The sequence below is a fragment of the Miniopterus natalensis genome, chromosome 5 (assembly GCF_054644295.1).
Source record: "Miniopterus natalensis isolate mMinNat1 chromosome 5, mMinNat1.hap1, whole genome shotgun sequence".
Taxonomy (NCBI): Eukaryota; Metazoa; Chordata; class Mammalia; order Chiroptera; family Miniopteridae; genus Miniopterus; species Miniopterus natalensis.
Window position 1 is genome coordinate 12,680,144 of NC_142085.1, and position 26,090 is coordinate 12,706,233.

At 46.7% G+C, this 26,090-nt stretch overlaps 1 protein-coding gene across 1 annotated transcript in view; it reads right to left on the reverse strand.

Annotated features, from left to right (window-relative positions):
- The window catches only part of KIF6 (kinesin family member 6), a 338,850-nt gene that overhangs the window by 83,020 nt on the left and 229,740 nt on the right, over positions 1-26,090 (reverse strand). The window contains exon 14 of the mRNA XM_087817374.1: positions 2,193-2,301. Coding sequence (XP_087673500.1) covers positions 2,193-2,301 — 109 coding nt within the window. The remainder of the gene's footprint in view (positions 1-2,192; positions 2,302-26,090) is intronic.

The following is a 26,090-nucleotide window of genomic DNA, read 5'->3' on the forward strand; positions in this document are numbered from 1 at the left end:
GGCACAGAGAAGCGTGTGAAACCCCTGGGTCAGGTGCCGGCCTCATGTGGCTGTGCCTATGCCCATTTTCCTAGGGACAGAGCTCTCAGCCGTCACTGGCTCCACTTTCTTCTGCTCCCCACCCCTTGTTCCAGTCATTTATTTATTTATTCATTCATTCATGTCCCCGAGTCTTGGTCCTGTTCTGCTTCCCCACAGAGGTAACCATTCTTATGGCTAAAGTATACTAAAGTTTATCTTTTTGTTTGACTATTTTCATTTTGAGTGCATATATTTATAATTTACATCAATTGTGTTCTTAGGGCTTTCCTTGTTAGCATGTGTACATTGATCCATGGCTCCCATCTGCTGCAGCCGACCCCATGGAGGCCCTCCCCAGTGTTTCCCCTCTCTGCTTCCCCAGGGATGGACACCCAGAAAGTTTCCAGCTCTCTCCAGCCACAAACAGAGCTGCCATGGGCACCCTCATGTATGTCTCCTCTGAACCGTGAGAACTTGGGAGATAAACCCGGCTGTGGAATTGCTGGGTCACAGGGGTGCATACACTTCTTTGGACTAAGGAGTGCTGCACGGTGCTCCAGACAGCCCCCTGGGCACACCCCAATCACCTTCACTGTACTCCTGGGGATCTGAGATCTGCCCCCACCCTCCCACCAAGTGGAAAACTGTCGGTTAATAGGGGAAGCTGGGCTCTCAAAGCCGATCGCATTTCCTTTCTCTTTCCCCAGCCTGCCTCCTTTCCCACTCCCCGTGGCAGCTGTTCTACACCTTCGTTACCACCCTCAAGTCCCTCATGCTGCATCAACTTGCACAGAGAAAGCAGAGGTCCCCTTCAACTCCCCCCTCCGCTTCTCAGTGTACCCACGTCAGTCGCATCTCGCTTTGCTGTTCTGTTCAGGCCTCCTGCCCTTGGTTCCCTCCCGACCAGACCCCCACCCCCGGTCCCCCGAGCCTTGCTGCGGTGGTTTCTCCCGTCTCTCTCTCTCTGCTCGTCACTGGCTTGCTTCTGAGGCCTCCAGCCTTGGCCGACTCTCTCCCATCCTGAAGCAGGCTTCCCTGCTCCTTAAGCTCCTCCCTTTCTTCTTCATAAAAATGTCTCTCACCTATCACGAACGTTTTGAGCACACTGTTTGCTCTCTTTCTCTGTTTGCTCATCTTATTTTGATCTGTTTTGTCACTTCCGAAACTTCAGGTGCCAAATCTCCCTGTGCTTCCCAGCACCACCTGCTGACTTCTCGGTAGCATCTGCTGCAAGGGACACCATGCCGCTTCCCGGAGCAGCCTCCCCTCGCCTCAGGACAGTATATTCTCCAGGTTGTCCCTCTTCCTCTCTCTCTGCTTCTTCTCAGGCCCCACTGTGGCCTCCTTTCCCTCTCTGTCCTTTCGAGCTTCCCCCTGTGGTTCTACCCTCTAGGCCCTGCCACTGCCACATGCTTTTCTGCGGGGGCTCATCCACTGCTCACGCCTGACTCTCAATCCTGGATCTCATTTTACTTCAACAAATAGTTTTTGAAAATTTACCGTGTGCTAAGATCCAGCCACATGTGACATATTTATAGTGTAGAACTCTCCCCTGAGCTCTGGACCCACACGCCTGGCAGTCATTCTGTTTGCTACGGCTTGAGGATATGTGTCTAATTCATGGGTTATCTGGAACAAAGAATAAGCTTATTCTTAAGGACCCAGAACACAGCCTTGCTCCACAGCGGGTCAGCAGACGGTGCTGCCGGCTCTGCCTGCGGCCAGGAGAACGCACCCAGGGCCTGTGGGTCACAGAGGTGCGTCTGTACACTTTCTTTGACTAAGAGGTGCTGGACCACCCTCCATAGCAGCTACAGGCCTGGAGTTCTACGTCTATAATTGAGTCCATAGATTTTTTTTTTTCCTGCCTTTGGAACAGTGAGATAGTGATAGAACCACAAGCCGATGAGAATGAATGTACAATGGTGAGACTTGCATAGATAGTTCGTGCTGCCAAAAACAGCCCCTGAGGTTGCCACCCGGCTGTACGGGGGTGATGAGGCATACACACCTGGAGAACCGCACCAGGCTGGGTGTAATTCACTGAGACAGCAAACGCCGTGCCTTCCTTGTAGGAGCTGGGCTGGGCAGCTTGGAGGGGACAGAAGCAAGTTTCCTCTCGCTGGCCCGGCCCAGCCTGCAGGGCCAGCGGCTCCCTGAGCCAGCCTTACCTCTGTTTCAGAATCTGTTTGTTGTCTTCGATGGTAATGCTGTCAGCGTGGTCCCTCTTGAAGATTTCAAACGCCTCCTGGCGTCCTAATGACATTTCCTCTCTCATCCCTGTTGGAGACACAGGGAAATTGCCTTAGTCACGGCATCAGGATCCCATTAATTTCATTGTCACTTTAGTCAGATGGCAAAGCCAGCCCTGGCTCCAAGAGGCCCACAGCAAGAGGCTCCCAAACAGGCAGGTGGCTCCAGGCCCTTCCAGCTGGCTGCCACCCTGGGGAGGCCCTTTCAGCCACACCCTGCACCCTGCACCCTGCACCCTGCAGGGCTGTGCCTGTGCATCCTTGTGACATGTGGGGGGGCGGGGTTTGGAATGTCTGGTCAAAGGAAATGAAAACCAGAGTGCCAAGCCCTCGATTGCCAAGAACATCTGCAAATGCACTTTCTGCCATCGTTCGGTGCCATATTTCTCCCTGTTTTCCTGTTACTCCCCATTTTGGTTTTCTGTTAAATTTCACCCTGAATTTCCAGGCATTTAGTTAAAAGAAGCGTAATTCAGACTGAAAGACTTAGAATCTAGAAAATTCTGCTCTTTGTCTCCACATCACAGCCCACCCTGTTTCCTGCGGCTAATGAGGGACCTCGTTCTGACTCAGGACTCAGGCTCTCAGTTGCAGGACCCAGGAGCAGGCGGTGGTGCAGGAAGGTCCTAGCTCATGACTAACTCCAACATCCTGAGTCATTACTGCCACTGCAGACTAATCCTCCCTGCCGGGTCCTGCTCAGGGGCCAAATTCTGAAACTCAGAGTCAGAAGGGCCAGAGCCCTTGGAGTGAGCAGGTGACATCCCTCCCTCACTCCCAGGGTGAGGGTCGAAGCAGGTGTGTGCCTGGGACTCTCTAGGAGAGAGCTGACTCACAGCTGGATTTTGGATGAATCGACAATCGTTTGTTATGCCTCTGCCCTTCATCCCCTTTTCCATGTTTTTATCCATTTAACTCTGCTTATCTTTGCAGCCCTGGCTGAGCATTAGTGCCTCCATGAAGCTTCCCCAAGGCCCAGACAGAGTAAATCCCCCATCCACTCTGGACCTGTAGATGCTTCTGTAACATGCCCAGCCCACAGGCACTGTCACTTTGCATGACAATCCTTTCTGATGAAATTCCAGTGTCCTTGGGGGAGGAGAGGATATTTTTTGGTGAATCCTTGGTGTCTTGTTCAGTGACTGGCATTTAGAATGTGCTCAACATATGTCTGTTAAGTGAGTCAGGCCCAGAATGAAATGCGAGTGATGATGAACCTTGCTCTTATCACCGTGGGAACATGGTCCAGGGCTACAGGGGTTCCCTCCGAGGCCTAGGGTACCCGAGATGCATTCATATGGGCCACAGACCACATCTCCTGCCTGGAAAAACCCTGCCTCGGGGCAGGGAACTGGACGAGCCCATCTGACACCAATTTAATGATTACTGTTGATAAAAATAGCACCACGGAGATGTCTGAATGGTGAGGCACACAAAGGCACCCCACCCTTTTCCATCCGAAGTGAATGGGCACAGCTCAGTTCCATGTCCACATCTGCCCTGCACACTGCAGAACCGAGTGGGGCCTGGACATGGGTTTGTGAGAGACTTGGAAAGAGGAGTCCTGATGAGAGAGAGACATTAACCAGGGGGCACTCTGCTTCCTCCAGGAGCCCAGGGACTCACTCCATGCCTCTCCCCTGCCCCTGGTCTGTGCTCATTTTAACTACTGGGTATGCTTCCACTGCATAATAAATGAACAACCGGGAAGAGAGGGAACGGGGCTCTCTGGGATAGAGTTGGGGAAGAGAGAAGCTGCATAGAGACCACATTGGAGCCTGCCCCTGGGATCCCTAAATTGCCCCCCATAGAGGAGGAGGTGAGAAGACTGCCAACAACCAGTGACCAATAGTGATATGGGGTGGGGGGGGGGAGAGGAGGAGAGGTGGAAGGTTGCTCAAAAAGCTGCAGTGAAGGCGAAGGGCCACGGCCTTTGCTCTGTCAGGCTCTGCTTTCTTTTAGGGCTGACATTCTAAATCAGCAGCTGGCTGGGAAGGCCAGCTAAAGGTTCTCCAGTGCCCATGATCCTGGTACAGCAGTAGGTCCTGGACGGTCTTCCCTGAGCTGTGGAGGGGTCTGGGCAGTGGGAGAGGAAACGACATGGGATTCACAGAAGAGACAATCCCAGGAAAGTAGGTTGGGATCATCTTGCAGAACCTGGAAGGTCTTGCTAAGAATCTGGGGCCACCATGATATCATATTATACATGAATCATTAATTTTCAAAGATTTAAAATTTAGTAAAGTACACATTATGGGGAAGTTGCACTGGAAGTGATTAAAACTTCTGGTGATTTAAAAGGCACTGGGGTCTCACAGTGCTATGGGCTTATCGTCAGGAGCATGGTATCAGTTTTCCTCCTGTTGTAATGGAGAAATATTCTGGAATTGGAGTTCTCTGATGGTGGTGACCTCAGGTGGATGAGCATTAGTGTAATGGCCATAGTCCTGGCAGCCAGCATCCTAAGTGTCTGCTTAGGGAGGCCAAGATGAAGGGGCTCATGATGCCCACAGTTTGAAGGCAAAGAGGCAAGGCAAGGCCTGGAAGCCTAGGAAGACTTCACAGCTGCCTTGTGGGGGGTGAGACTCGGAGTCTGCCGAGAGGAGAGTGGAAAGGACTCCATGGGCAGCTGCAGTGTGAGACCCCAGGCTCCATCTCAGCCCTACTCTTGTCCATTACTATTCTGCTTGTGTATAGTCCACATCCATCTGCCTTTGGGTTGCCATCTAGGACTTTCATAGCTAGAGAGAAGTCAGTACCTGGCCTCAAAGCTTCAAAGGACAGGCTGACTCACTTGTTAGGGGCTAATGCAGCTGCTGACTATAAGTTGAAGCCAATGCTCATTTACCATTCTGAAAAATCCTAGGACCTTTAAGAATTATGCTAAATCTACTCTTCCTGTGCTCTATAAATGGCACAACAAAGCCTGGATGATGGCACATCTGTTTACAACATGATTAGCTGAATATCTTAAACCTATTGATGAAACCTAGTACTCAGAAAAAGATTCCTTTCAAAATATTACTGCTTATTGACAATGCATTTGGTTACCCCAGAGCTCTGATGGAGACATACAACAAGATTAATGTTGTTTTTATGCCTGTTAACACAACTTCCATCGATCAAAGAGTAATTTTGACTTTCAAGTATTCTTATTTAAGAAATACATTTTGTAAGGCTATAGCTGCCACAGATAGTGATTCCTCTGATGGGTTTGGGCAAAGTAAATGGAAAACCTTCTGGAAAAGATTCACCATTCTAGATGCCAATACAAACATTTATGATTCATGGGGAAAGGTCAAAATATCAATATTAACAGGAGTTTGGAATAAGTTGACTCCAACGCTCATGGACGACTTTAAGGGGTTCAGCACTTCAGTGGGGTAAGTAACTGCAGATGTGGTGGAAACAGCAAGAGAACTAGAATTAGAAGTGGAGCCTGAAGATGTGACTGAACTGGTGCAATCTCATGATCAAACTTTAACGGATGAGGAGTTGCTTTCTACGAATGAGCAAAAATTTCTTGAGATATGATCTCTTGGTGAAGATGCTGTGAAGGTTGTTGAAATGACAACACAAAATTTAGAATACTACACAAATTTAGTTGAAAAAGCAGTGGCAGGGTTTGAGATGACAGGCTCCAATTTTGAAAAAAATTCTATTGCGAGCAAAATGCTGTCAAACAGCATCACGTGCTACAGATAAAAGGTTCATGAAAGGAGGAGTCAATCAATGGGGCAAACTTCATTATTGTATCATTTTAAGAAATTGCCACAGCCACCCTGACCTTCATCAACCACCATCCTGATCAGTCAGGAGTCATCAACGCTGAGGCAAGACCCTCCATCAGCAACAAGATTATGACTCCCCGAAGACTCAGATGATTAGCATTTTTTAGCAATAAAGTATTTTTAAATTAAGGTATGTACATAGTTTTCTTTGACATAATGCTATTGCACACTTAATAGACTATAGTATAGTGTAAACATAACTTTTATATACACGGGGAAATCAAAAAAATTTCATATGACTCCGTTTATTGTGATATTTACTGCGGTGATCTGGAACCAAACCTGAAATATCTCCAAGATATGCCTATATTACTTTAGTTAAACTTCTCCATAATCCCTGGCCATAATATAGTTTTACAGATGAGGAAACTGAGACTCAGTAAAGAAATGAGTATAGGGGTAAAAATTGCCCCGCTTTTAAAGGAGGTCATTTCTGTTCTTTGATCAGTTTTCTCAGGGAAAGTATACCTGATAGAGGGGGGCAGGTGGCAGACCTCAAGCTAACCTGGTGATAGAATTTACCCATAAATCATGCCCTTATGAATGCTTATCTTGTCTAAAACTTTGAGTTTTCTTTATAGTATCACAGGGCAAACAGAACCATGAATTTTGTTTACCATTTGCATAGTTTATTTCATTTATCAATATGTTCTAAAATTATTTCTAGAATTTGTAAGCTCCATGAGGGCAGCGATTTTTGTCAGTTTTGTCTGATGCAATATTTCTAGCACCCGGCTAGTACCTGGCACATAGGAAGAACTCAGTCTAATGTCTTTTGAATGAATGAAGGTTTTGGAGGCTTAATGCTTTTCTTTGTGATATAGCATATTAAATAGCACACTGTGACTTTACGGGGGGAGTGAAGCATGTCAACACCTTTTTTCCTCCCTCCACCACTGTCCTCCTGGGCAGGTTCATTCCTTATCCAGTGTGATTTTAGAAATATAACATCATCTTCTCCCCAGTAAGTCTCACCATGCCTCAGGGCCCACCATTAGAGACAAATTCCAATGCCAAGAAGCTTTCATAACAATGCAGATATTCCTGAAGGCATCACTAGTTTAGGGCCAGCAAAGAAAAAACTGCATAATTTGTTGACAATTAGCTAATAGGTCCCGCAAGGTTGAGAGACATAAGGTGGTGTCTCAGGTTGGTGCCAGAACCAGGGGGATCTGAGCTTGAAAGGGAAGATAAATTGCACCTGCTTCCCAACTTTGTTTAGTCTGATGGACTGGGCTGCTCAGGAAAGTGTAGGCCTGAGGAGATCTAACTTCCCATTTCTAGTTCATAGCTGTTTCCTTTTAGTGAATTTCAGTCATAGGTCCCAGTGTCGCATCCCAGAAAATATGGATGACTCAGAGAAGCCTGCTGGCCCGCTGAGTCACAGGACTGTTTAAAACCTAAAGGAGAGCAAATAAAGCATCACAGGATGGTTAAAATTTCAAACAAAACAAAGCAAAACAACCCCCCCTCCCCAAAACCCCTAAAAGAGAGGAGTTTCTCAGTCTAAGTCCCCAAAACACAGCATTGCAATTCCGGTTGTGAATTGCATGGAAAACATTTCCAGGTCCTAAAGGAGCCACCTCTTCTGGATTTTGATGCCTAGAAGGAACGCTCAGGTAGGAATGGCAGTCAACAGGTACTCTCCATATCAGCCTCGAGCTGGGTTTCTGAAAATGTGGGGCGCCCAGAGTTCTTAGGCCCTGGTGCCTCGTGCATTTCTTAGTGCTCTTTTTTGCCATCCTGAAGTTTGGTTTCTTACTTTTGGAAGCCCTCCCCACTCCCAATGCAGGGTCCCATGGAAACCAAACGGAAAGGAAAAACACCGGAAGTGGAGAGTTTATGCCACCGCCTTGGGGCCTGCTGTCTGATTTCCTTTAGTCTGGGCACGTGGGCCAGAGCTCATTTTCCTGGCTGCTCCCAAACAACCTACTGCTGCTGAAGCTATTGCTTAACATTTGACAAAAGTAAAATAATGGAGAGTTGTGTTATTCATGCTGAAAAACGATTTCCTAGTTGGAGCCAAAAATGTGTTTTCCTTGGGAAAGACATTTATTCATGTTGGTGCCTGGGACTGAACAAGGGAGGGGAGAAAACAAGACCAAGAGGGAATGAAGGAAAGCGAGGGGCGGGGCGGGTCCCCAGGGGAGGGGCTTTGGGGCTGAAAGCAGGAGAAGGCTCAGAGGTGGGTGGGGGTCACTCGGGGCTGATGCTGGGAGAAGCTGGATGTGGGGGGACTGGGGTGATTACACTCTCTGTGGCTTGGTAGTGGAAGCTTTCAAACCGAAGGCACGGGAATGATATGCTGAGTACCTATAATAGGTAGTAAGGGACGTGCTTACAGTCAGGGGAAGCGGCAGGCCCCGGTGGAGTATGTTTTCCTATGCTAGCTGGTAGAAGGTTCTACAGGCGCTGAGAGCTCTCTGTGAAGGCTGAGTTAGGTGAAACACACAAAAATATCCTCACATAAATAGAAGAGACGTCCACCCTTTCAGTGTGTGGGTGTGTGGAGAGGTTAGAATGAATGGACCTACGGGGGAGGGGGGGTGAAGAACTTAGATGAGAGGAAGGGTCAATCATGCAAAGCAGAAAGGTCAGGAGGGCCTGAGAACCAAAGGAAAGGCCAATGGTCCAGCTGGGGATGGCGCTGGGAACCAGGGTGTCCCGTGGGAAGCGATGGCTACGGCCAGAGACTCTGGGGTGAAGGACAAGTCAGCAGCTCCTGGCGCGGGGAGCAAAGGGCCCACTGATGCGGACATGAATACGTTCGTGAGATGGGGAGGTGCTGTAGGATCTTATAAAGAGAAATGGGCAATCTCCCAGAGAGGTTAGAAGGAAAACCTGAGATACTGTCTTCACCGCCTTCCCCCACTGTGGGGAGGGTGCTGTCGTTTAGGAAGGAGGTTTTGGAAGTTACATGAAAGACGGGGTGGCACATTTGTGGCCCCTGTGTTCCCTCTTTCCTTCCTCACACCAATGGAAGACTTTGTTAACCAATCACAGAATCCTTTGCTGGGGAAACGAATGATAGCCCCCGAGTTTTCAGCACAGTCCTCCAGGCAGCCATCCCTGGCCTAGAAGCTCTTCTTGTAATAGATACTCCCAGATTACCACCCGGTCAGAAGACATCTGCTGTGACTTTCATAATTCCTGCGCTTTCAGGATGAAACACCTGCCTGGTTCCATCACCACAGGAGCTGGCCCGCAGGTGGCTTCCCCAGGAGCAGCGTGCCCTAGAGCGCCTGAGTCACTGAGGGCGGCCGTCTGGGCGTGGGTGCCGAGGAGGCCCCTGTCCACGCTCCTCTGCCGTCGGGGTGACAGAGGTCACCGCGGGAAGCGGTGCCGTGTGCCATGGCTCTGTTTACTTTAAGGGCCAGGAGCAGCTCAGCTACAATTTGAGGGGTTGCTGGGTGGGGACAGTAGGGTACGAAATCTGAGGATGAGGGGAAGACAAAACCACTTAGCCACGGCCAAAGTGACTACAGATGTGAAGAGCAAAGGGTAAATTTTGGGGGGTGACCAAGGATACTTGCCCAACCTACTTCCTGCTTTTGACTGACAACTTCTGGAATGAGTTGGTGCCCCTAGGACCTTGGGGTTAAAGGCCTGTCTTCAAACCAGATGATACCACCTGGGCTAACGTCCTCAGATCGGGACTTGCCTTGGAGTTTCCTAAATTGCCACATGAAAGATGTCAAAGGAGAACCTTTAATTAGTAGATTCGCAGGGCTGGCTGGACCAGGCTGGAGCATGGCAGACTTGGCAGGGGCTCCGGGGAGTGGAGGGAAGGAAAATCTGAAGTGGAAAGCCACAGAAACCTTAGGAGACCCACCCAACGGTGGCACCACATCTAAATAAACTAAATGGGTTCCTGACTCCTGGTGCCAGAAATCACACATCCCACCGGCAACTCCAACAGGCCCAGCAGCACAGACCACGTGGGCTGGGAGGAATTGAGGGGTGGCGCTTGAGGCAGGTCGTGTTTCCCTTTCATCTTGGTGACCATGTCTGATGCACCCTCCTGCCACAACTGTGCCCTGGACGTTAGCCTGAGCAGGTGAAGAAAGGCCGGGTGTGCCAGCCGAGGGGACAGGCCTGGAGCCCCTCAAAGCATGGCCGTTGCTTGAGGGTAGCTGCCCATTTCCAGCAGTAACTTCAAACCTTCAAACGTGGTCCCAAAGGTCATCTGCAGAAAACCTTCATTTTCCTGACCCCGTGTCTCTGGGGTTTATTTTGTGAGCATTTGGGACAAAGCGCCCGTGTGGGCTGCTTGGAGAAACCCATAGACAGACGCAGGCACAGAGCTTGGAGAGCAGCCTGGGGCACGCTGGCATTTCTGTGTTTTGGAGCTAACTCAGGAATCTGGAGGCCAGCAGCGTTTCCATTGAATAAGACAGCACGCTGCCAGGTTAACCTGCATCTGGGGAGCCTTTTCCATCGCTTCAGGCCACAGCCCTGGTAGTCCTGGAGGAGCCTTGGTGGCTAATCCACGCCCGAGGCTTGGACCAGCCCTGGGAACGGGTGGAAGGACGGGTATCTTAGCCCTGCGTGGGCTAAAGGGCAGTTGGCCGGGAGGCCCCCTGGACAGAAAGGCAGCATTCCTCTTCAGCTTACAAAGACACTCCAAGTTCTTTGGAATCTGGAAAACACAGGACTCCCCAAGTTTGAGATGCCTTGACCACTTGCAAAGGCCGTGGCTCACTGCTGACTGGCTTCCTCCCGGGGGTTCAGTTCTGTCGGCCTGCGCTTCGGGGGCTGTGGCTCAAGCAGCGTCCGCGTGGCCCGCTGCCTGAAAGATGAGTCTAGTTTTCTATCTATGTCTCGATTAGGCATGAATTCCACTCTAGTCTCAACTTCATTTTGATATATTTTTTTAAAGAGAATGAAAGAGTTACAATCTGGCCTAGTAGCAAAAACGCCCCTCTCCTGAAATGAATGTGGATTTAAAGAAAATCTGTTGCCTGGGAAAATGAAGTCTGGATATGTTTCAGTTCATTCTTTAAGGAAAGAAAAGGGAGAATTATTTTTTATTTGCCTTCTAAGCGACAGGCACTTTCACAAATATTAACTCACAGATCCTAACTCAATTAGTATTCACGACAACTGTGTTAGTGGTGGGAGCTCATGCTTATTGAGAACTTTGTATGTGCTACGGGAATCACATACATGGTGCCACTGAATTCTGGCAGCGACCCTGTCCACTAGGTAGTATCGAGCCCACTGTTAAGGTAAGGTGCTTAAAGGTGACAAAAGGTTAACAGTTAGTTAACCCCGAGGTTAACCCCAAGACATCAGTTAGTAAAATAACAAAGCCTTAGCAGGTTTGTCTGACTCCAAACCCTTCCTTTTGTACACTGTGTTGCAAGTGAAAACCATTTGCCAAGTAGTAATAATCTCATAAATACCGGCAAACCTCTGAGGTTGGACCTATGGGGTCAGGGGGGGCAGAGATGGTAAAGAGCAAAGGGCAACTTTTGGAGGGTTGTGACTGGGTCGTGAATGCACATGGCAGGCAGCTCAGAAGAGCTGAGACCTTCGTGAATGGGAAACTGGGGGAGGCCCTAGATGGGCGGGTGGCGGGGCTGCTTCACCTGGGAACCCAGGGGGAAGGGGAAGGTTGACTGACTTGAGTCCCTGCCATTAGGACTTTGTTAGTTAGCTGACTGTGTCAGGTCCGGTTAAGCAATGATCTTTCCCTAGTCTACACGGAGCTCGCTCTCAGAAGTCTCTGCAGTAAAATAGCTTATGCAAGTGAAACGGTTCTGTTGGACTGGAGCGGGTGGGCTGGGGGTTTCCACAGAGCAGAGAAGGGGAAGGGTCCAGGTCCCGAGCGTGGTCTTCGGCAGACAGTCTCCCACCTGCAAACGAGCAAATCATGGAGAGGAGGAGAGGAGGACCCAGGAGGCCACTGCTTTCCTTTTGAACTCTGTGTCCCAACTGCCACTTCTCTGGAAAGCGTTTCATTACCGAAATGCAAAATTAGTTTATTCACTCGGGCAGTGAGTCAACTGGTGAAGCCAACCATCTGTCAACAAGTGCCGGAGTATCTACGCTATTGACAACCCTCGTGCATGGCCAGTTACAGATAAGTGACAGAAAGACTGTCCTTGAGCTTCTGATACAAAGCACTGGGGCTCGGGGAAGGTCACAGCTTGCAGTGCAAAGCAGAAAGCACTCCTAGACACTGCACTGGTGGTAACACCGTGCAGATGGTGGGAATGATTGTGAGGGAGCACACAAGGGACATAATCACACAGCAAAGGGACTTTCAAAGAAAATTCCTCCTGAGAAAGATTTTAGAGGAACCGAGGAGCAGGAGCTGGAGGGAAGGAGGTCCACGTGGTTCCCTGCACAGGGAACAGAAAGGCAAAGCCATGGGTGTGGGGAGGAGCCCACGGCATGCAAGATCGGGCACAGAAATTGACTGGAAGGACCCCGGGGGTTTGACATGAGGGAATCTGTTCCTAAGTGACCTCTCGGTCCAGACACCACTCTCTTAACTAGTCCATGCTTGCCCAGGCATCCCAAGCAGGGGGCTACTGGAGTTTTCCACGCGCTTCTCAGGCAATTCTCTCTCAAATGACTGAGGAAGAATGTTTGCTTTAGGTGTAACCTCAGGCTGTTCTCCTGCTGTTCTTGTCCAGGGGCTGGGCAAAGGGAGTGGAATTTGTAGTCAGAAGACATGGGTCTGAGTGCTGGTTTCACTCACTAGCTGTATGGCCCAGGGCCAGCCGTTTAAACTGCTTTGATCTCCTCATCTATCCACTGAAGCTAATAATTCCTGTCCCTTAATGTTACTGCGAAGGGTTAATCAGAGGAGGTGGCACTTTGTGTGGAACTCCTGAATACCTTTGCAATGATGTGTTTCCATGACTATCTCACCTACCTCCCCAGGCCATGAACTCCAGAGGGCAAGTGACTTTGCCTCTTGTGTCTGCAGCCCCAGCTCCAAGCTCAGTGCTTGAAACAGAGCAGACACTCTGGACAAGGTCTGTAGACTGAACGAAGGAGCAAGGGTGAGATCTCTCCAGTTAAATTGTTTTTTTGAAAAGCATTATTTGTTAACTGTGCACACACCCCTAAGGCAGTTCTCTGAGCATGTGCTCTACAGTGACAGAAAAGAAGGCAGAAAGTGGCCGCTGGGACTCACTTATTTAACAGCCTGACAGAATGAATGGGTAAGTGTGGAACACACTATAGAAAGTGAAAGTGTAAAATGAGTTACCATCCTAACTAATAACAAGTCATCGGAAGGCCTGCGCACAGTGAGCTGCTCAGGGTGCAAGAGCTGCCGTAACAGCAGAATTCTTCAGGCAGCTGCAGGTTATGGTTGGTCATGTAGGGAGAGCGGCTTAAACTGCCAGCGGGCTCCACCCACCGCTTCTGTGTCCCTGCCTCCCGGCCACACCAGCCAGGCTCGGCCCCCGGTCACGGCGTCTCACTGAGAATAACTGCAACGGGGCGGGGGCTTCCTCAACTCCCGGCACCATGTCTGCTGGTGGCCCCACCGCGCCGCAGGCTTCCCTTCTGGTTTCAGCGGAACAAGCATCGACCATCCTATCAAACGTCCCTTTCCGTAGACGCAGCCTGGACAGAGCTGCCTCATCACCTCTGTCCCTCACCCGCCAGTGTCCCCCGAGTGCAGTCCGCTGGAGTTTCATCTCCCCGATGCCACTGAACAGCCCAGTGACCTAGCCTTGCCCAACCCAGCGGCCAGCTTTCTGTTCCTATTTTACTTGCCCTCTCGGTAAATGGCAGAGCGGTGGAGTCACCACCTGTGTCCTAGGCCGCCTGGGTGGCGGGGCGCATGTGCCCGTCCTGCCAGCAGGGCGGTGATGTGCTGCTTCCCGGCTAAAGCACTGAAGGACCACAGCGTCATTCCAGACATCCCGTTGATGGCAGCCTGGTCCCTGGCGACTGTGGACCAGAGACCCCCACCCTCTGACCCACGTTGTTCATGCAGTTGAACAAGAAATCCCTTATGATTAGCTACCGAGCTTTGCTGTTCACTTATGACCAGAGCGTAGCCTAGTCTACCTGAGTGACACAGCTGCCACCTCCTTTCTGCTGGAAGCACTTCCTTCCTTGGCCTCCTGTGACATGCCCGCTCCTGGTTTTCCTCCTGCCTTCTTCTTCCAGCCTCCAGACGTTGCAGCGCAGTGAGCCTCAGCCCTGGGCCCTCGTCTCTTCCAACAGGTGATTCCACTTAGTCTCACTGCTTTAATACGTATTATACCCCGATGGCTCCCAAATTTGTATCTTCAGCTCTGACCTCTCCACGGAGGGCCAGGCTGGGATATCTAATAGCCCACTTGAAATCTCGACTTGAATGTCTACTTGGCATCTCAAACTGAACATGCCCCAAACAGAACCCTTAATTTCCAACTCCATTCCGAACTCTACCCCAAGCTGTTTCCCCTAATTGCTTCCATGTCAGTAAATGGTACCACTTGCTCAAGCAAAACACTCTAAAACTCTTCCACGATCCCTCAATTCCCACATCAGCTCCACTGGCAGGTCCTGTCTGCAACCCTCTAGAAATACGCCTTGCCCCTCTTTGCTTCTCTTTGACTCTCTCTCTCTCTTTTTCTTTTTTATCCCAGCCTAAGTCACTGCCATGTTCCACCTGGAATGTCTCTTACCTGCTTTGCCAGCTCCCACTTTGCCCTCCTACAATGTATTCTCCACATAGCAACCGAGGGATTTATTAAGAATGCAAGCATGTCCCTCCTCTGCTTTAAACTCCCCAGGGGCTCCCCATGGCCCCCAGCTCCCGGGCCTGGCAGGCCTATGTCATCTCTCTTCCTCACGCCTCACTAGGAGTTTCGTTCACGCTTTCTGGACTCACCGGCCTTCTTTCAGCTCCTCAAATCTGTCAATCGCATTCCTACCTCTGGCCCTTTCCACTTGCTGTTTGTTCCGTGGTCTCGAATGTTCTTTCCCTGAATCCTCCTGACTGTCAATGCACTATTCACTTCTCAGCTCACATGTCACCTCTTTTGGTTCCCACCCCAATTGTTTCCTACCCGATTATTCTGTGTCACATCCTTCCTAGCTTTTGTCACCATCTGACACTGCATGCACGTATGTATTGTGTAGAATAAAAACTTCACAAAGGAAAGACTGTCCTGTCTTATTCACTGCTCCTTACCCGGTGCTGGGAAGGGTGGGTGGGTGGGAGGGAGGGAGGGAGGGAGGGAACGGGGGAGGAAGAGAGGTCACCATTCTATTGGAAGTAGGTCCCCCTAATAGGTACCAGATTTGCACGATCGCCCCTGCCTTCCAAGCCTAAACTGCTCTCCTGTGAAGATGCCGACTCTCGGTTTGGAGCTCTCTCCTCTCTGCACCCACAGCCAGAAATGTAAAAACGCCCCTTCCCTCCCGGGAACCTGGCCTGGGTCAGCGTCCACAGGCCCTTGCCAACCCACCTCCCGATGAGCCTCTTCGCCCCAACGCTTCTGCTGTCTCTCTCTTACTTGGCTCTCCCTTTTGTGCTTGTTTATTTTCACTTTTATTTTTTTGAATCCCCCATCTATAAGTAACTATTTCTGAAGGGAGCCACACTAAACTCCACATATAACTGGTAAGGGGCTTGTGAGAAGTTCTCTTTCCTTTTCCTGGTAAGAGCTTCATCCCCAAGACAGACATGAGAACCTCTGGGGATATCCATCCCGGTTCCAGAATGCTGTAGGGCCAGCCAAGGTGATGGCTGTGTCTGGTACTCGTACATCCTCAACAGAGAGTAATTTACCATTACAAGCCATTTGTGCTAAGCCATTCAGACAGTTTCCGAGGATTTTTTCTTAGATGCATTATTCCAGTAGAATTCGGAGAGGAATGTAGTTGATGCTGAAGGCAAGTCCTAAAGACTTAAATCCCCACATCTTTGCCTGATGAGGTAAGAACAGGCCCAAGGCCTTACTTTACTTTTCCTAATTATCAAGGTTTAGCTTGTCAATTGCAAAAAAACTGGGAAATAAAGAATGATGTAAGGAAATTGGAAAAAAAATCACTCATAATTCCTCTACTCTCCAGTTTTATCTATGCTTTCTTTTACTACATAGTTAAGATGATCATGCCTATACAATTTTGTAGCCCATTTATTTCACTAAACATTATCTCATAATTTTTCTAAGTTATTAAACTCTTTCTTTTTACAGTTGTATAATATTTCATCACTATAGGCCATTCACCAAACTATTGGACTTTTACATTATTTTATGCATATGTAAGTACTATGTAAATAATGCCACAGTGAGTGTATTGGTGTATAAATTTCATTCCACATTAAATTAAATTAATTAACTAACACAAGTATTTACTGAGTGCCCACTATATCCCAGTTACTGTTCTTGGAGCTGGTGAATCAAGACGTGTTTCCTTGGACAGCTTACATTCTGCTGAGGGTGACAGACAAGAGGAGCAAATAAAGTAATGAGCAATCTGGGGAGAGAATGCGAAGCAAGGGGTACGGGAAAGGGGAGGCTATTTTCCTCAGCGACGAGAGGAAATTCTCTCTGAGGAAGTGATGTTTGCACAGAGGCATTTTGGGTGGTTTCTATAGGCTGGACTCCTCGAGGGAGCATCTGAGTTAAAGTTCTTGCTTTCCAGGAAGGTGGGCTGCTCCCTGACAGCAGTTCTCAGCAGTGCCTGGGATGAGCAGTTATAAAAATGCACCCTGGGTGCACACCAGGGTGTGATCTTGAGCAAGTTCCCTATTCCCCTATTGCTCAGTTTTCCTCCGTGAAGTAGGAATAATAACACTTGTATGTGTACGTCTGTGTGTGTGTCAGTGTGTGTTTGTGGTGGAGGCGGAGGGTTGGGGTGGCTGTGGTGATGGGATGTTAAGGTTCTTGGATCCCAGAGGACTGGGTCAGGGCGCAAACACACACACATCTGGGAAAAGGGAGCAGTCAGGTCGTTAAAGGTGCGCGGAGCATTCCGGTTGATGAGACCTGAGCTGAAGGAGGGTCCTGCAGCGTGTGGCATGGACTTGCTGTGTCTGTCCCGCACGTTAGGTGGTCAACGATGCAGGGTGAAGGACGGGAAGAACCCAACCCCTTGAGAGGAGCTTACTGACACCGGGTGACAGAGAAAGAAAGGTCTCAGATGACTGGTCACATAGCAGTACAGGATGGCTCCTCATCTGTCAGACGCTGCAAAGAAAGCTCTTCTCATTCACGAGCTGGCAAGTAGGTGGTGTCGCCAGCTTCCTCATTCATAAAACGGGGCTAATAGTGCCTGCTTCATAGGGTAGTTTGGGAGATTAAAAGAGACTGAAATCTGGAAAGAGCCCAACACTGGCTCACTCCCAGTGGGCCCTGGGTAAACGCTGTCTCTCTCCCTCAGCTGTGCGAGGGGTGGGGGAGGACCGGGGCTGGTAAGAGGAGGGGGAGCTGCACAAAGCGCTGAGAGGGCTCCAAGTAAACTATCTCCACAAACCCCAGGCTGGGTTGTACTCTTTCGAGTTAACTGATCTTTAGTAGTAAAAATATTTTGTTGTATATAAGATACTTAATGTTGACCAAAAAAAACTCCAAGGCAGGCCTTGGTTGATGGCTGGTCTTAAACAAGGTTACCAAAGGCACACATTTTAGCATCAGACTTGCACGCTCTCCTCGTGCCAAGTGATTAACCTAATTTGGAAAGCACAGCCCCAATCATGTCCCCTTATTGCCCTGGGGTCTTTCCAGCAGTTTCTCCTTCAGATCTAGGTCCTTCCACCCACAGGCTCGGCTCTAACCTCTCTGCCATGTCGCACCGCCTCCATCATCTTTCTGATCCTAGGTCAAGGCTCTTTCTAAGGTGTGTTCACTGGGGCAGGGCACGTGCTAGCTGGGTAGTCAGATTTGTTTGGAGCAGGACACCCACAGTAGACGTGACGACCAGCATCACCCCTCTGTTTCCCGAACGCCAGTGATGTCCCGGTTCCTTACTCTTGAGGGCGGGGTGGAGACCGCAGACCTGTCCCACCCGCTGCAGGCCCCGCCGCTCCTCCCTGCGTTATCTTCTGCCCTCTCTGCTGCGGCTCCTCACGTGGTGCGGGCACACGGGCAGCTTTCTTCTCAGTCCTTGCAGCAATAGTTTTTGTCTGCCTTCCTCCCTCGCCGTTTGGTTCTTCCTTTTGACCCTGTCTTTTCCTTAAGCCAGAAGCAGAGCTGGACTGTGGAAAACAACGCCAAGGGCTTGGGGCCCTGGCTGCCGCCTCTGCTACAGGAGGAGCAGGGAGAAGGCAGGGTGCTCGAAGTTAAGCAGGGTGAAGAAGTGCCTAAATTTGGAAAAGCTCCAGATTGGCGTTCGTCTGCGGTAGACGGTGTTCAGGGGCAGACTCCAGGGCCCGGTTAACTGCTTGCAGCGCACAGGGCTAGAGAGAGACGGTCCCCTCTGCCCAAGCCCAGGAGGCCGCCTTTCACTGCACCGGTTCACTAACGAGCAGTGGGCTGCCCTGGGCAGCAATTTGCTCTCTGGACATAACAAATGCCAAGAGGGAGCAGGCTGATAGCCCCTCTGGCTGGGCTTCCTCCTGTTGCGAACAGCCAGTTTTGAACGTGTAATTATGAGTCACGGGGCTCCCAGTCTGGCACAGAAGTGACTCATTTTAAGCAAATTATCAGTTCTTGCCCTGTTACCAATTGCTGTGATCAGCCGTTCTGTTAAAACACACACAAAAGGAACAGTTTTATTAAGAGAGCGGGATGTGTGGAAGAACGAACTGCACGATGCTTTCCAGACGTATGGACCGAAGTCAAGCTCAGGCCCAGTGTGAGCCAAGTAACAAAGTAAATAGCAAAAATGGCACAGAAAGCAAACGGTCAGGAAAATTCATTTCAGAGCAGATGCAAAACCAACTTTCGCAGCCAACAGCATAAAATTCCTATAATGCTATGATTCGTGGGATTCTCCCCTGCCCCCATCCCAACTCACTTGGACCTACTGGAATTGAGGTCAAAGAAGGAATATATTTTGCGGGGTTGATTTAACCCACAACGTTGTTAAAGAGTCAGTGATGATAGATGCATTTGAGTTGCCCAAAGGTAGTTACTTGGGCAGATGGACTGATAGGCACAAAGATCAGGGTAAATAAACGGGATCCAACTATGAGCCTGTGGTGGAGAGAAAATCCCAGGGCCTGCTGTTACAGGCCTTCTCCCGAGGACACCTGCTACACTAATGGTCTCTGGCTGAGGAAACATTTGAAATGATTAGTACCCTTTTGTCAGTTGTGAGAGTAGTAATGGATCTGAAAACACAAAGACTATTTTTTTCTCTGATGCCTTGGGAATTATTAACACTTCCCAGGACCACAATAAGAGGAAATGTGCCCAGAGTGAACTGGTTTAAGCATCTATTTTTTGGAAAAATGGTTTGAAATTTCTAATTAAGCCCTTTAAATAGCTGCCCACTTATCTACACCACTGTGGAACATTCCATAGCTACCCAGGGAACTTGGCTCTGGGTTAAATTGTTTGACTTACAAATTTTAGATCCTTTCCAAATTACTTTCCAATTTAAAACTGCCTTTCTTGTTTCTTAATTACATTATTTCTTGCCCCTTCCATAGAAATAGTTACTAAATGGCTCTTTTCATATGTCCCTAAACCCACCAAATGAAATCAATTAACCACTCAATATTTTTTTGGAATATCCATCTTCTATGCTTTCTGCTAATCACAGTAATTGATAAAGAATCAGTAAAAGCCATGAAAAGTAGAGGCAGAATATAATGGTCAGCAATCATCTCCTAATTGGCAATTCCAGCACACATGTTCAATTCTCACACCTCTTGGCCTCTCTGCAATATTTGAATATTCCTTAGTTATTAAAATGCCCTTCCTAGCATCATGGCAGAGTCCCCTCCTGAGTCTCTCTCTGCGTCTCTATGTTCAGTGTAAGCCTCCCTCACTGGCTGCTGCACTGCCTGCCCACCTCAGTGGCATAACTGACAATGAGATCAGTGGGGATGGAAAGGAAATGTTAAATTCAGTAGACATTCCTAATGAAACATGGTGACTAATTAGCTGTGTGACTATATATTAGAACTCTTGCGTTGCAAATAACGGAAAACTAAAATTTAACCTGGCTTTAAAAATGGATTTTGTTAGTAAAAGTAATTGAAATATTCAAAGACAACACTGGCTTCAGGCATTCTTCGCTACGAAGACTCAAGGGAAAAAGGAGAAAAGACTGACCTGAGGTAATCACTGAAAATGAAGCGCAGACATCTACTGATGCGGAAAATATGAAAGACTGAGACGTGAAAGAGAGATTAATAAGGTCCAACAGATGTCTAATAGGGGTTTACAAAGAATAGAGAGAATATTAAAAAGATAATGGTTCTACATTTTCCAGAAATAAGAAATATGTGAATTCTGGTATTTAGGAAACACAATACATCCTGTGCAGACAAATAAATTTTAAAAATCCTCATTTCCTAGACATGATATTGATACGAAGAGCACCAAAGACAAGAGATCTTAAAAGTAGCCAGAGGATGCCTGGCTGGTCGTGGCTCAGCAGTTGAGCATCGACCTAGTATCTTGGTTCGATTCCTGGTCAGGGCACATGCCGGGGTTTCGGGCTCGATCCCCAGTCGGGGGCGTGTGAGAGGCAGCCGATCAATGACGGCTCTCTCATCATTGATGTTTCTATCTCTCCCTCTCCCTCTCCCTTCCTATCTCTGAAATCAATAAAGATATATTAAAAAAAAAAAAAAAGTAGCCAGGTGTTTTGAAAGGCATATGTACTGCTAAGGAGTAACAATTAGATTGACAGACTATTTCCCAATGATAACAATGGAAACAAAAAGTCAATAGGATCGTATCATTAAAGTATTGAGAGAAAATATATATTAAGTTAGAATTCTATACTCAGTTAAATTGCCATTGAAACACGGGGGGACAAAAATGCTTACTCTCTACAGTATCCATATAGAAAGTCCAAACTCTAGCCTCGATTCCAAGCAATTTTTCACCAGTATCCAAACACACTATGTCCTCTCATGTCCTTTGGGCTTTTGCAATACTGCCTCTTTGGCATGGAATGGCCTTTTCCACATGCAGGCTCCAATTAATTCTTCTATTTTACTTCAGGAAAAAGAATGTTGAATCCGAAAGAAAACAGAGATATGTAAGAAAAATAGATAAATAAATAGGAAAATCTAAATAAAAAGTGCCAGTATATAATAATATTAATGTTATTTATTAATTTGGAGAAATGAAAGAATAAAAATAAATCTGGTCATATTTTGGACAGTAATAATGTTTAATATGAAGAGAACTTTGAATTAAAATGTTCTAAGGTTCTTGTATTGTTTAGGGAGGTGGTAGAACTATTAACTAACTTTAGATTTCATAAAGTAAACATTGCTTAATAAAATGTAATAATAATAGATATAGCACATAAAATGTCCTAACCAATATAGAAAACTAAAAAACCAAAAACAGAAACCTCTTAATAAATCTACTGGAAGTAGGAAAGAAAGAAAAGAAAAGAAACAAAGACAAATTACAGTGAATAGAAAAGACACATTAAATAAAAGAATAAAATCCAAGATATTAGTAATCAAAATACATGGAAATAGATCAAATTCATCAGGGCAACAATATATATTGTCAGACTGGATTTTAAAAATCCAAGTATATTCTATTTATAAGAGGCACATCTAAAATAAAAGAACTTGGAAAGTCTGAAAGTAATAGGATTGAAAAAAGATATTCAAAGCAAATGCTAACCAAAAGAAAACCAGTGTAGCAATAGCAATATTATTATCAGGCAAAATAGATTTTAAGCAAACTACATTGTTAGGGGCTAACAGGCTCATACATATTGATACACAGCAGACACAATTCAAAAACTGAAAACACTGAAGTATATCATCACAACATAAAACAACAAAGTAAACAAATTACAAGAACAAATGGCCAAACCCATTACCATAATGGAACATTTTAATATTCCATCACAATAATTGATAAAATGAGCAAAGATATTGAGAATTTGAAATAATACGGTAAATATGCTTAATACAAAGAACACACAAAAATCCTATACCCCCATGTATATTCTTTTAAAGCATACATGGAATATTGACAGAAACTGGACGTGTACTATATTTCAAATCAGGTCTCGACAAGTACATAGAGTTAGCCATAGAAACCACTCATAACAGTTCAATAAAATTAGAAATTGAAAACAAAAGACATCTTTAAGAACTTTGTAAGTCTAAACACTTACAGAACACCTCAAAATTACTCATGGGTCAAAGAAAAACTAAAAAGGAAAGTAGATGCTATTTATAATGTTCATGTTTTCTTATCAAATCTTGTGAAATTAATGGACATTTTAATAAGTAATTAATGGAAATCAGTAATTAATGGAAAATTTATAGCTTAAGAGTTATATTAGAAAGTAAGGGAGAATGTAAGTTAATGAACCAAGCACATATCTAGAGACGGTAGAGAAACATTAGAATAAATCCCTTACAAGAAGGAAGGATAGACTAGGAACAAATCTGTTTATATCATTCCCCTGCTTGGAGAAATGTCCAGCTTACTCCCCACTCCACCTTACAGACAGTCCCAATTCTAGCCTCAATTTCAAACCCCCTTTTCTCCAGCCACACAGCATTTCCACCAGTATCCAGGTGCACCCTGCCTCTTCCTGCTTCTGCAACGCTGCTCCCTCCGTTTGCAATGCCCCTTCCCACGGGGCAGGCTCCGACCGTCCTTCTCATTTCAGCTCAAGTGCTGCCTCTTCTGGGAAACCTTTCGTTTCTCCTCTGCAGAATTATTAACTTCGTTCTTACCTCGATGTGAAAGAGGTCAGTCCACGATGAAGTTTTGTCATATGAAAGAGAGCACGTATGCATGAACAAAAAGGCTAACCTGGCCGGTCAAAGAAGAGCTTTTAGAAGAGGTCAGCCTTAAACTAGAATTTACTTAAAGCCCAGCTAGATATTGCTTGAGGCCCAGCTTAATAGGAATAGGAATAACCTCAGCGGTAACTTATAGTTAAGATTCATGGAGCGCTGCTTTGTGCCAGTTACTAGGCGAGGAGGGAAAGCGGATTCCTCATGAGCAGGTGACACAGGCAATATGAGGGAGGCCAATCCTATTGGCTGGTAACCTAAAAATCACCCCAGTCCTCTCCATCTTTGCCTTCCTCTCACTCTAGAAAAGAACCAATAAAAATATAATGCAAGTCATATATGTAATTTTAAGTTTCTAGTAGACCCATTAAAAATATAAAAAGGAAAGGTGAAATTGATTTTAGTAATATATTTTATTTAACACAATATAACCAAAATATTATAACTTCAATATTTATAAAATCAAGATATTTTACATTTGCTTTTTATAACCGTTAAACTCCTTTGCATATGATATACTCACAGCCCACCTCATTTTAGGCACTAAATTGACATGGTAAACGTGATCTTTATGTTTCATAAAATTTACACTTTTTCCAAACATTCTTAAAGGTTTTCCAATAACCAAAATGAGTGCTAAAAATACTGCCTTTAATGTTTGCATCCATACTGACACAACTGGTCAATGAAATATTTATGTGTAATATTGGAAACCATGCTTGTGGCTGCTGACATGAGTACTATGATACAGTAATATCTGTGCTATGCAGTGATTAAAATGCAATGCAGTCTTACCAAAACAATAAAGCGTATCTAGTGGAAAAAATGTTATTTTTTACTGCTCCCATGTTAATATTTAAATATTAATTAAAATTACATAAAATTAGAAATCCAGAGCCTCAGTTGCACTAACCACATTTCAAGTACTCAATAGTCACATGTACCTAGAGGCTACCACATTGGACAGTGCGGCTCTAGAAGCTGGAAAAGCCACACGCCCATGCTCCCAGCCTTCCCTGTACCTTAGGGTGGCTATGTGGTACATTTTGGCCAAAGAAATGTACGACAAAGTTCAGAGTGATCTTCTGAAAAGTTCTTTTGCTTTTCTCATAAAGGGAAAAACACAAGAAGGGAGCTTGCCGTCACCATTTCTTCGTTCCTTTTCTTGCTTTGAATGTGAACATTATGTGATGCCTGGAGCTACAGCAGACATATTGTCACCATGAGGCAACTCTCATAAGGATAAAAAAAAAAAAATCAGTCCACTAAGAATGATGGAGCAACAGCCCGCAGTCCTTACGTAAATCATTGAGCTGCTGCACAGCTCTGAGGTCGCCTGCCTTTGAACAACGTCTGTCCTTACTAAGTCACAACAGACAGATCACACTTGCAGCTAAAAGCACCCCTAATTGATACAGTGAATATGGCACGTTGGGAAAAGAGACAACAGGCAGCCTGAGTAGGGTAGAGGTATACGATGAAGGATGGGAATAAGTCTGTAGGGATGGGGCCGAGTCAGAAAGTAGAGGGCCCACTAGACATCTCAGCTGAGAAGCCCAGAGTAATATATCTGTCCCTGCCTTATGAACCTTATCACGGTCTGTCTTTTCTATAATAATTTGTATAGATGTCACTTTTTGGTACTAGATTGTAGGGCTGGGAGCTTTTACAGAAAGACTATTCAGTAAATATTCATCAGCTAAATGATTAGATTTAGAGCTGGCGGGATGAAGACTGGCTCTGGAGCCTAGATCAACGTGAAAGAAAATCCAGCAAACTGAAGTCCTCAGAGAAAACCTATTAAGGTTTCCTGTATTAATATGTCAAGTAGAAAGTCCTTGGCCTACCTTTTATATCCCATAAACACCTAAAACAAAGAGGACCACATGGAATTGAATTCTGCCTAACCCTCTCCGCTTTCCACTTAATTAGCAGGTAGCACCTTTCTCCTTCCTCTGGCATTGGCTTCTATTTTCATCTCTTTGAACACATACCGCCTAACCTCATGGTCCTTTCTGTCTCTCTGAACTAAGCTCCCTGTTTCTCTCCTTTATCTCACTCCGGTTGTGAGACCAGGCCTCCCACTTACAGCTTGAACACTTCGCACGCCTCTATCGACCCAACTGCCTCCAGTCTCATCAACCCCAAACTACAATCCAATTAAATTCCTCTGATACTATTTTTAAAGTCACATGTAGATTTTTTTTTTTTCAGATTTAAAAATATTATAGTCTTTGTGGAATATTTGGAATATACTTAAAAAAGAAAAAAGAATCTCTAATCTGACTACCAAGAGATAATAATTACATGTCAGTGTATTTTCTTCCGGACTTTCTACGCGTGCTTAGATCTAGGTACGGTTTCAATCTGTGTACCATGATCGAAGCTGTATCATAAACAAACCTGCATTCATCTTTCTCATTTCTCATCACATCATGAAACGTTTCTTGGGTGATTAAAAATTCTTCCAAAGCATTTAAAAACCAACCGCACGGTACCCCATCAGATGGCCATTCTTTAACTAATTTGGCCATTTTCTTACATCATCACGCCTCTTTTCTGATTTCCCACAGCGGCTGCCAATTGCCTTTCGCATGAAGAAAAGCTTCCGGCTCTTGGGCCCTGTCAGGCGCTGCCCTTCTGCAGCTGCATCTCCCTCCAGCTGCCATTTCAACCGCAGCCCAGGAGATCTGCTCCCTCCTTCCCACACAGCCTCATTCGTCTTCTCCCCCTCGCATCTCCGCCAAACCAGGGCTCTCCTTAGCATCGACCTCAGGTGTCATTCCAATAATCCCCCGCTGCCCCTTTCTTTGCATTTCATGACTCTGTTTATCTGGTGCACATGCTTGTGGCCAGCAGTTTGTAGCTGGTGGTATTTCTGTTTCTGCCACGTGCCATGGTCTGACAGGGTGGCAGGAGCCAGCCCGGGGGGCCGAGAGCAGGAAGAGTGGAGCTAGCAGACCGGGGGCTGCTTCTTCTGGACCCTCTGCTGCACTTTATGAGGTCTGGTCAGCTTTGGAAGGGGGTACGAGGTAGAACCAGTCTCATGCTCAGAGCCGAGCAGCAGGGAGTAGTTAACGTTGGCCGGGCCTGATTAGCAAGATAGACTGTCAAGCATTTGGACACCATCTGCATTTCCAGGCTAAATGAAAACATATT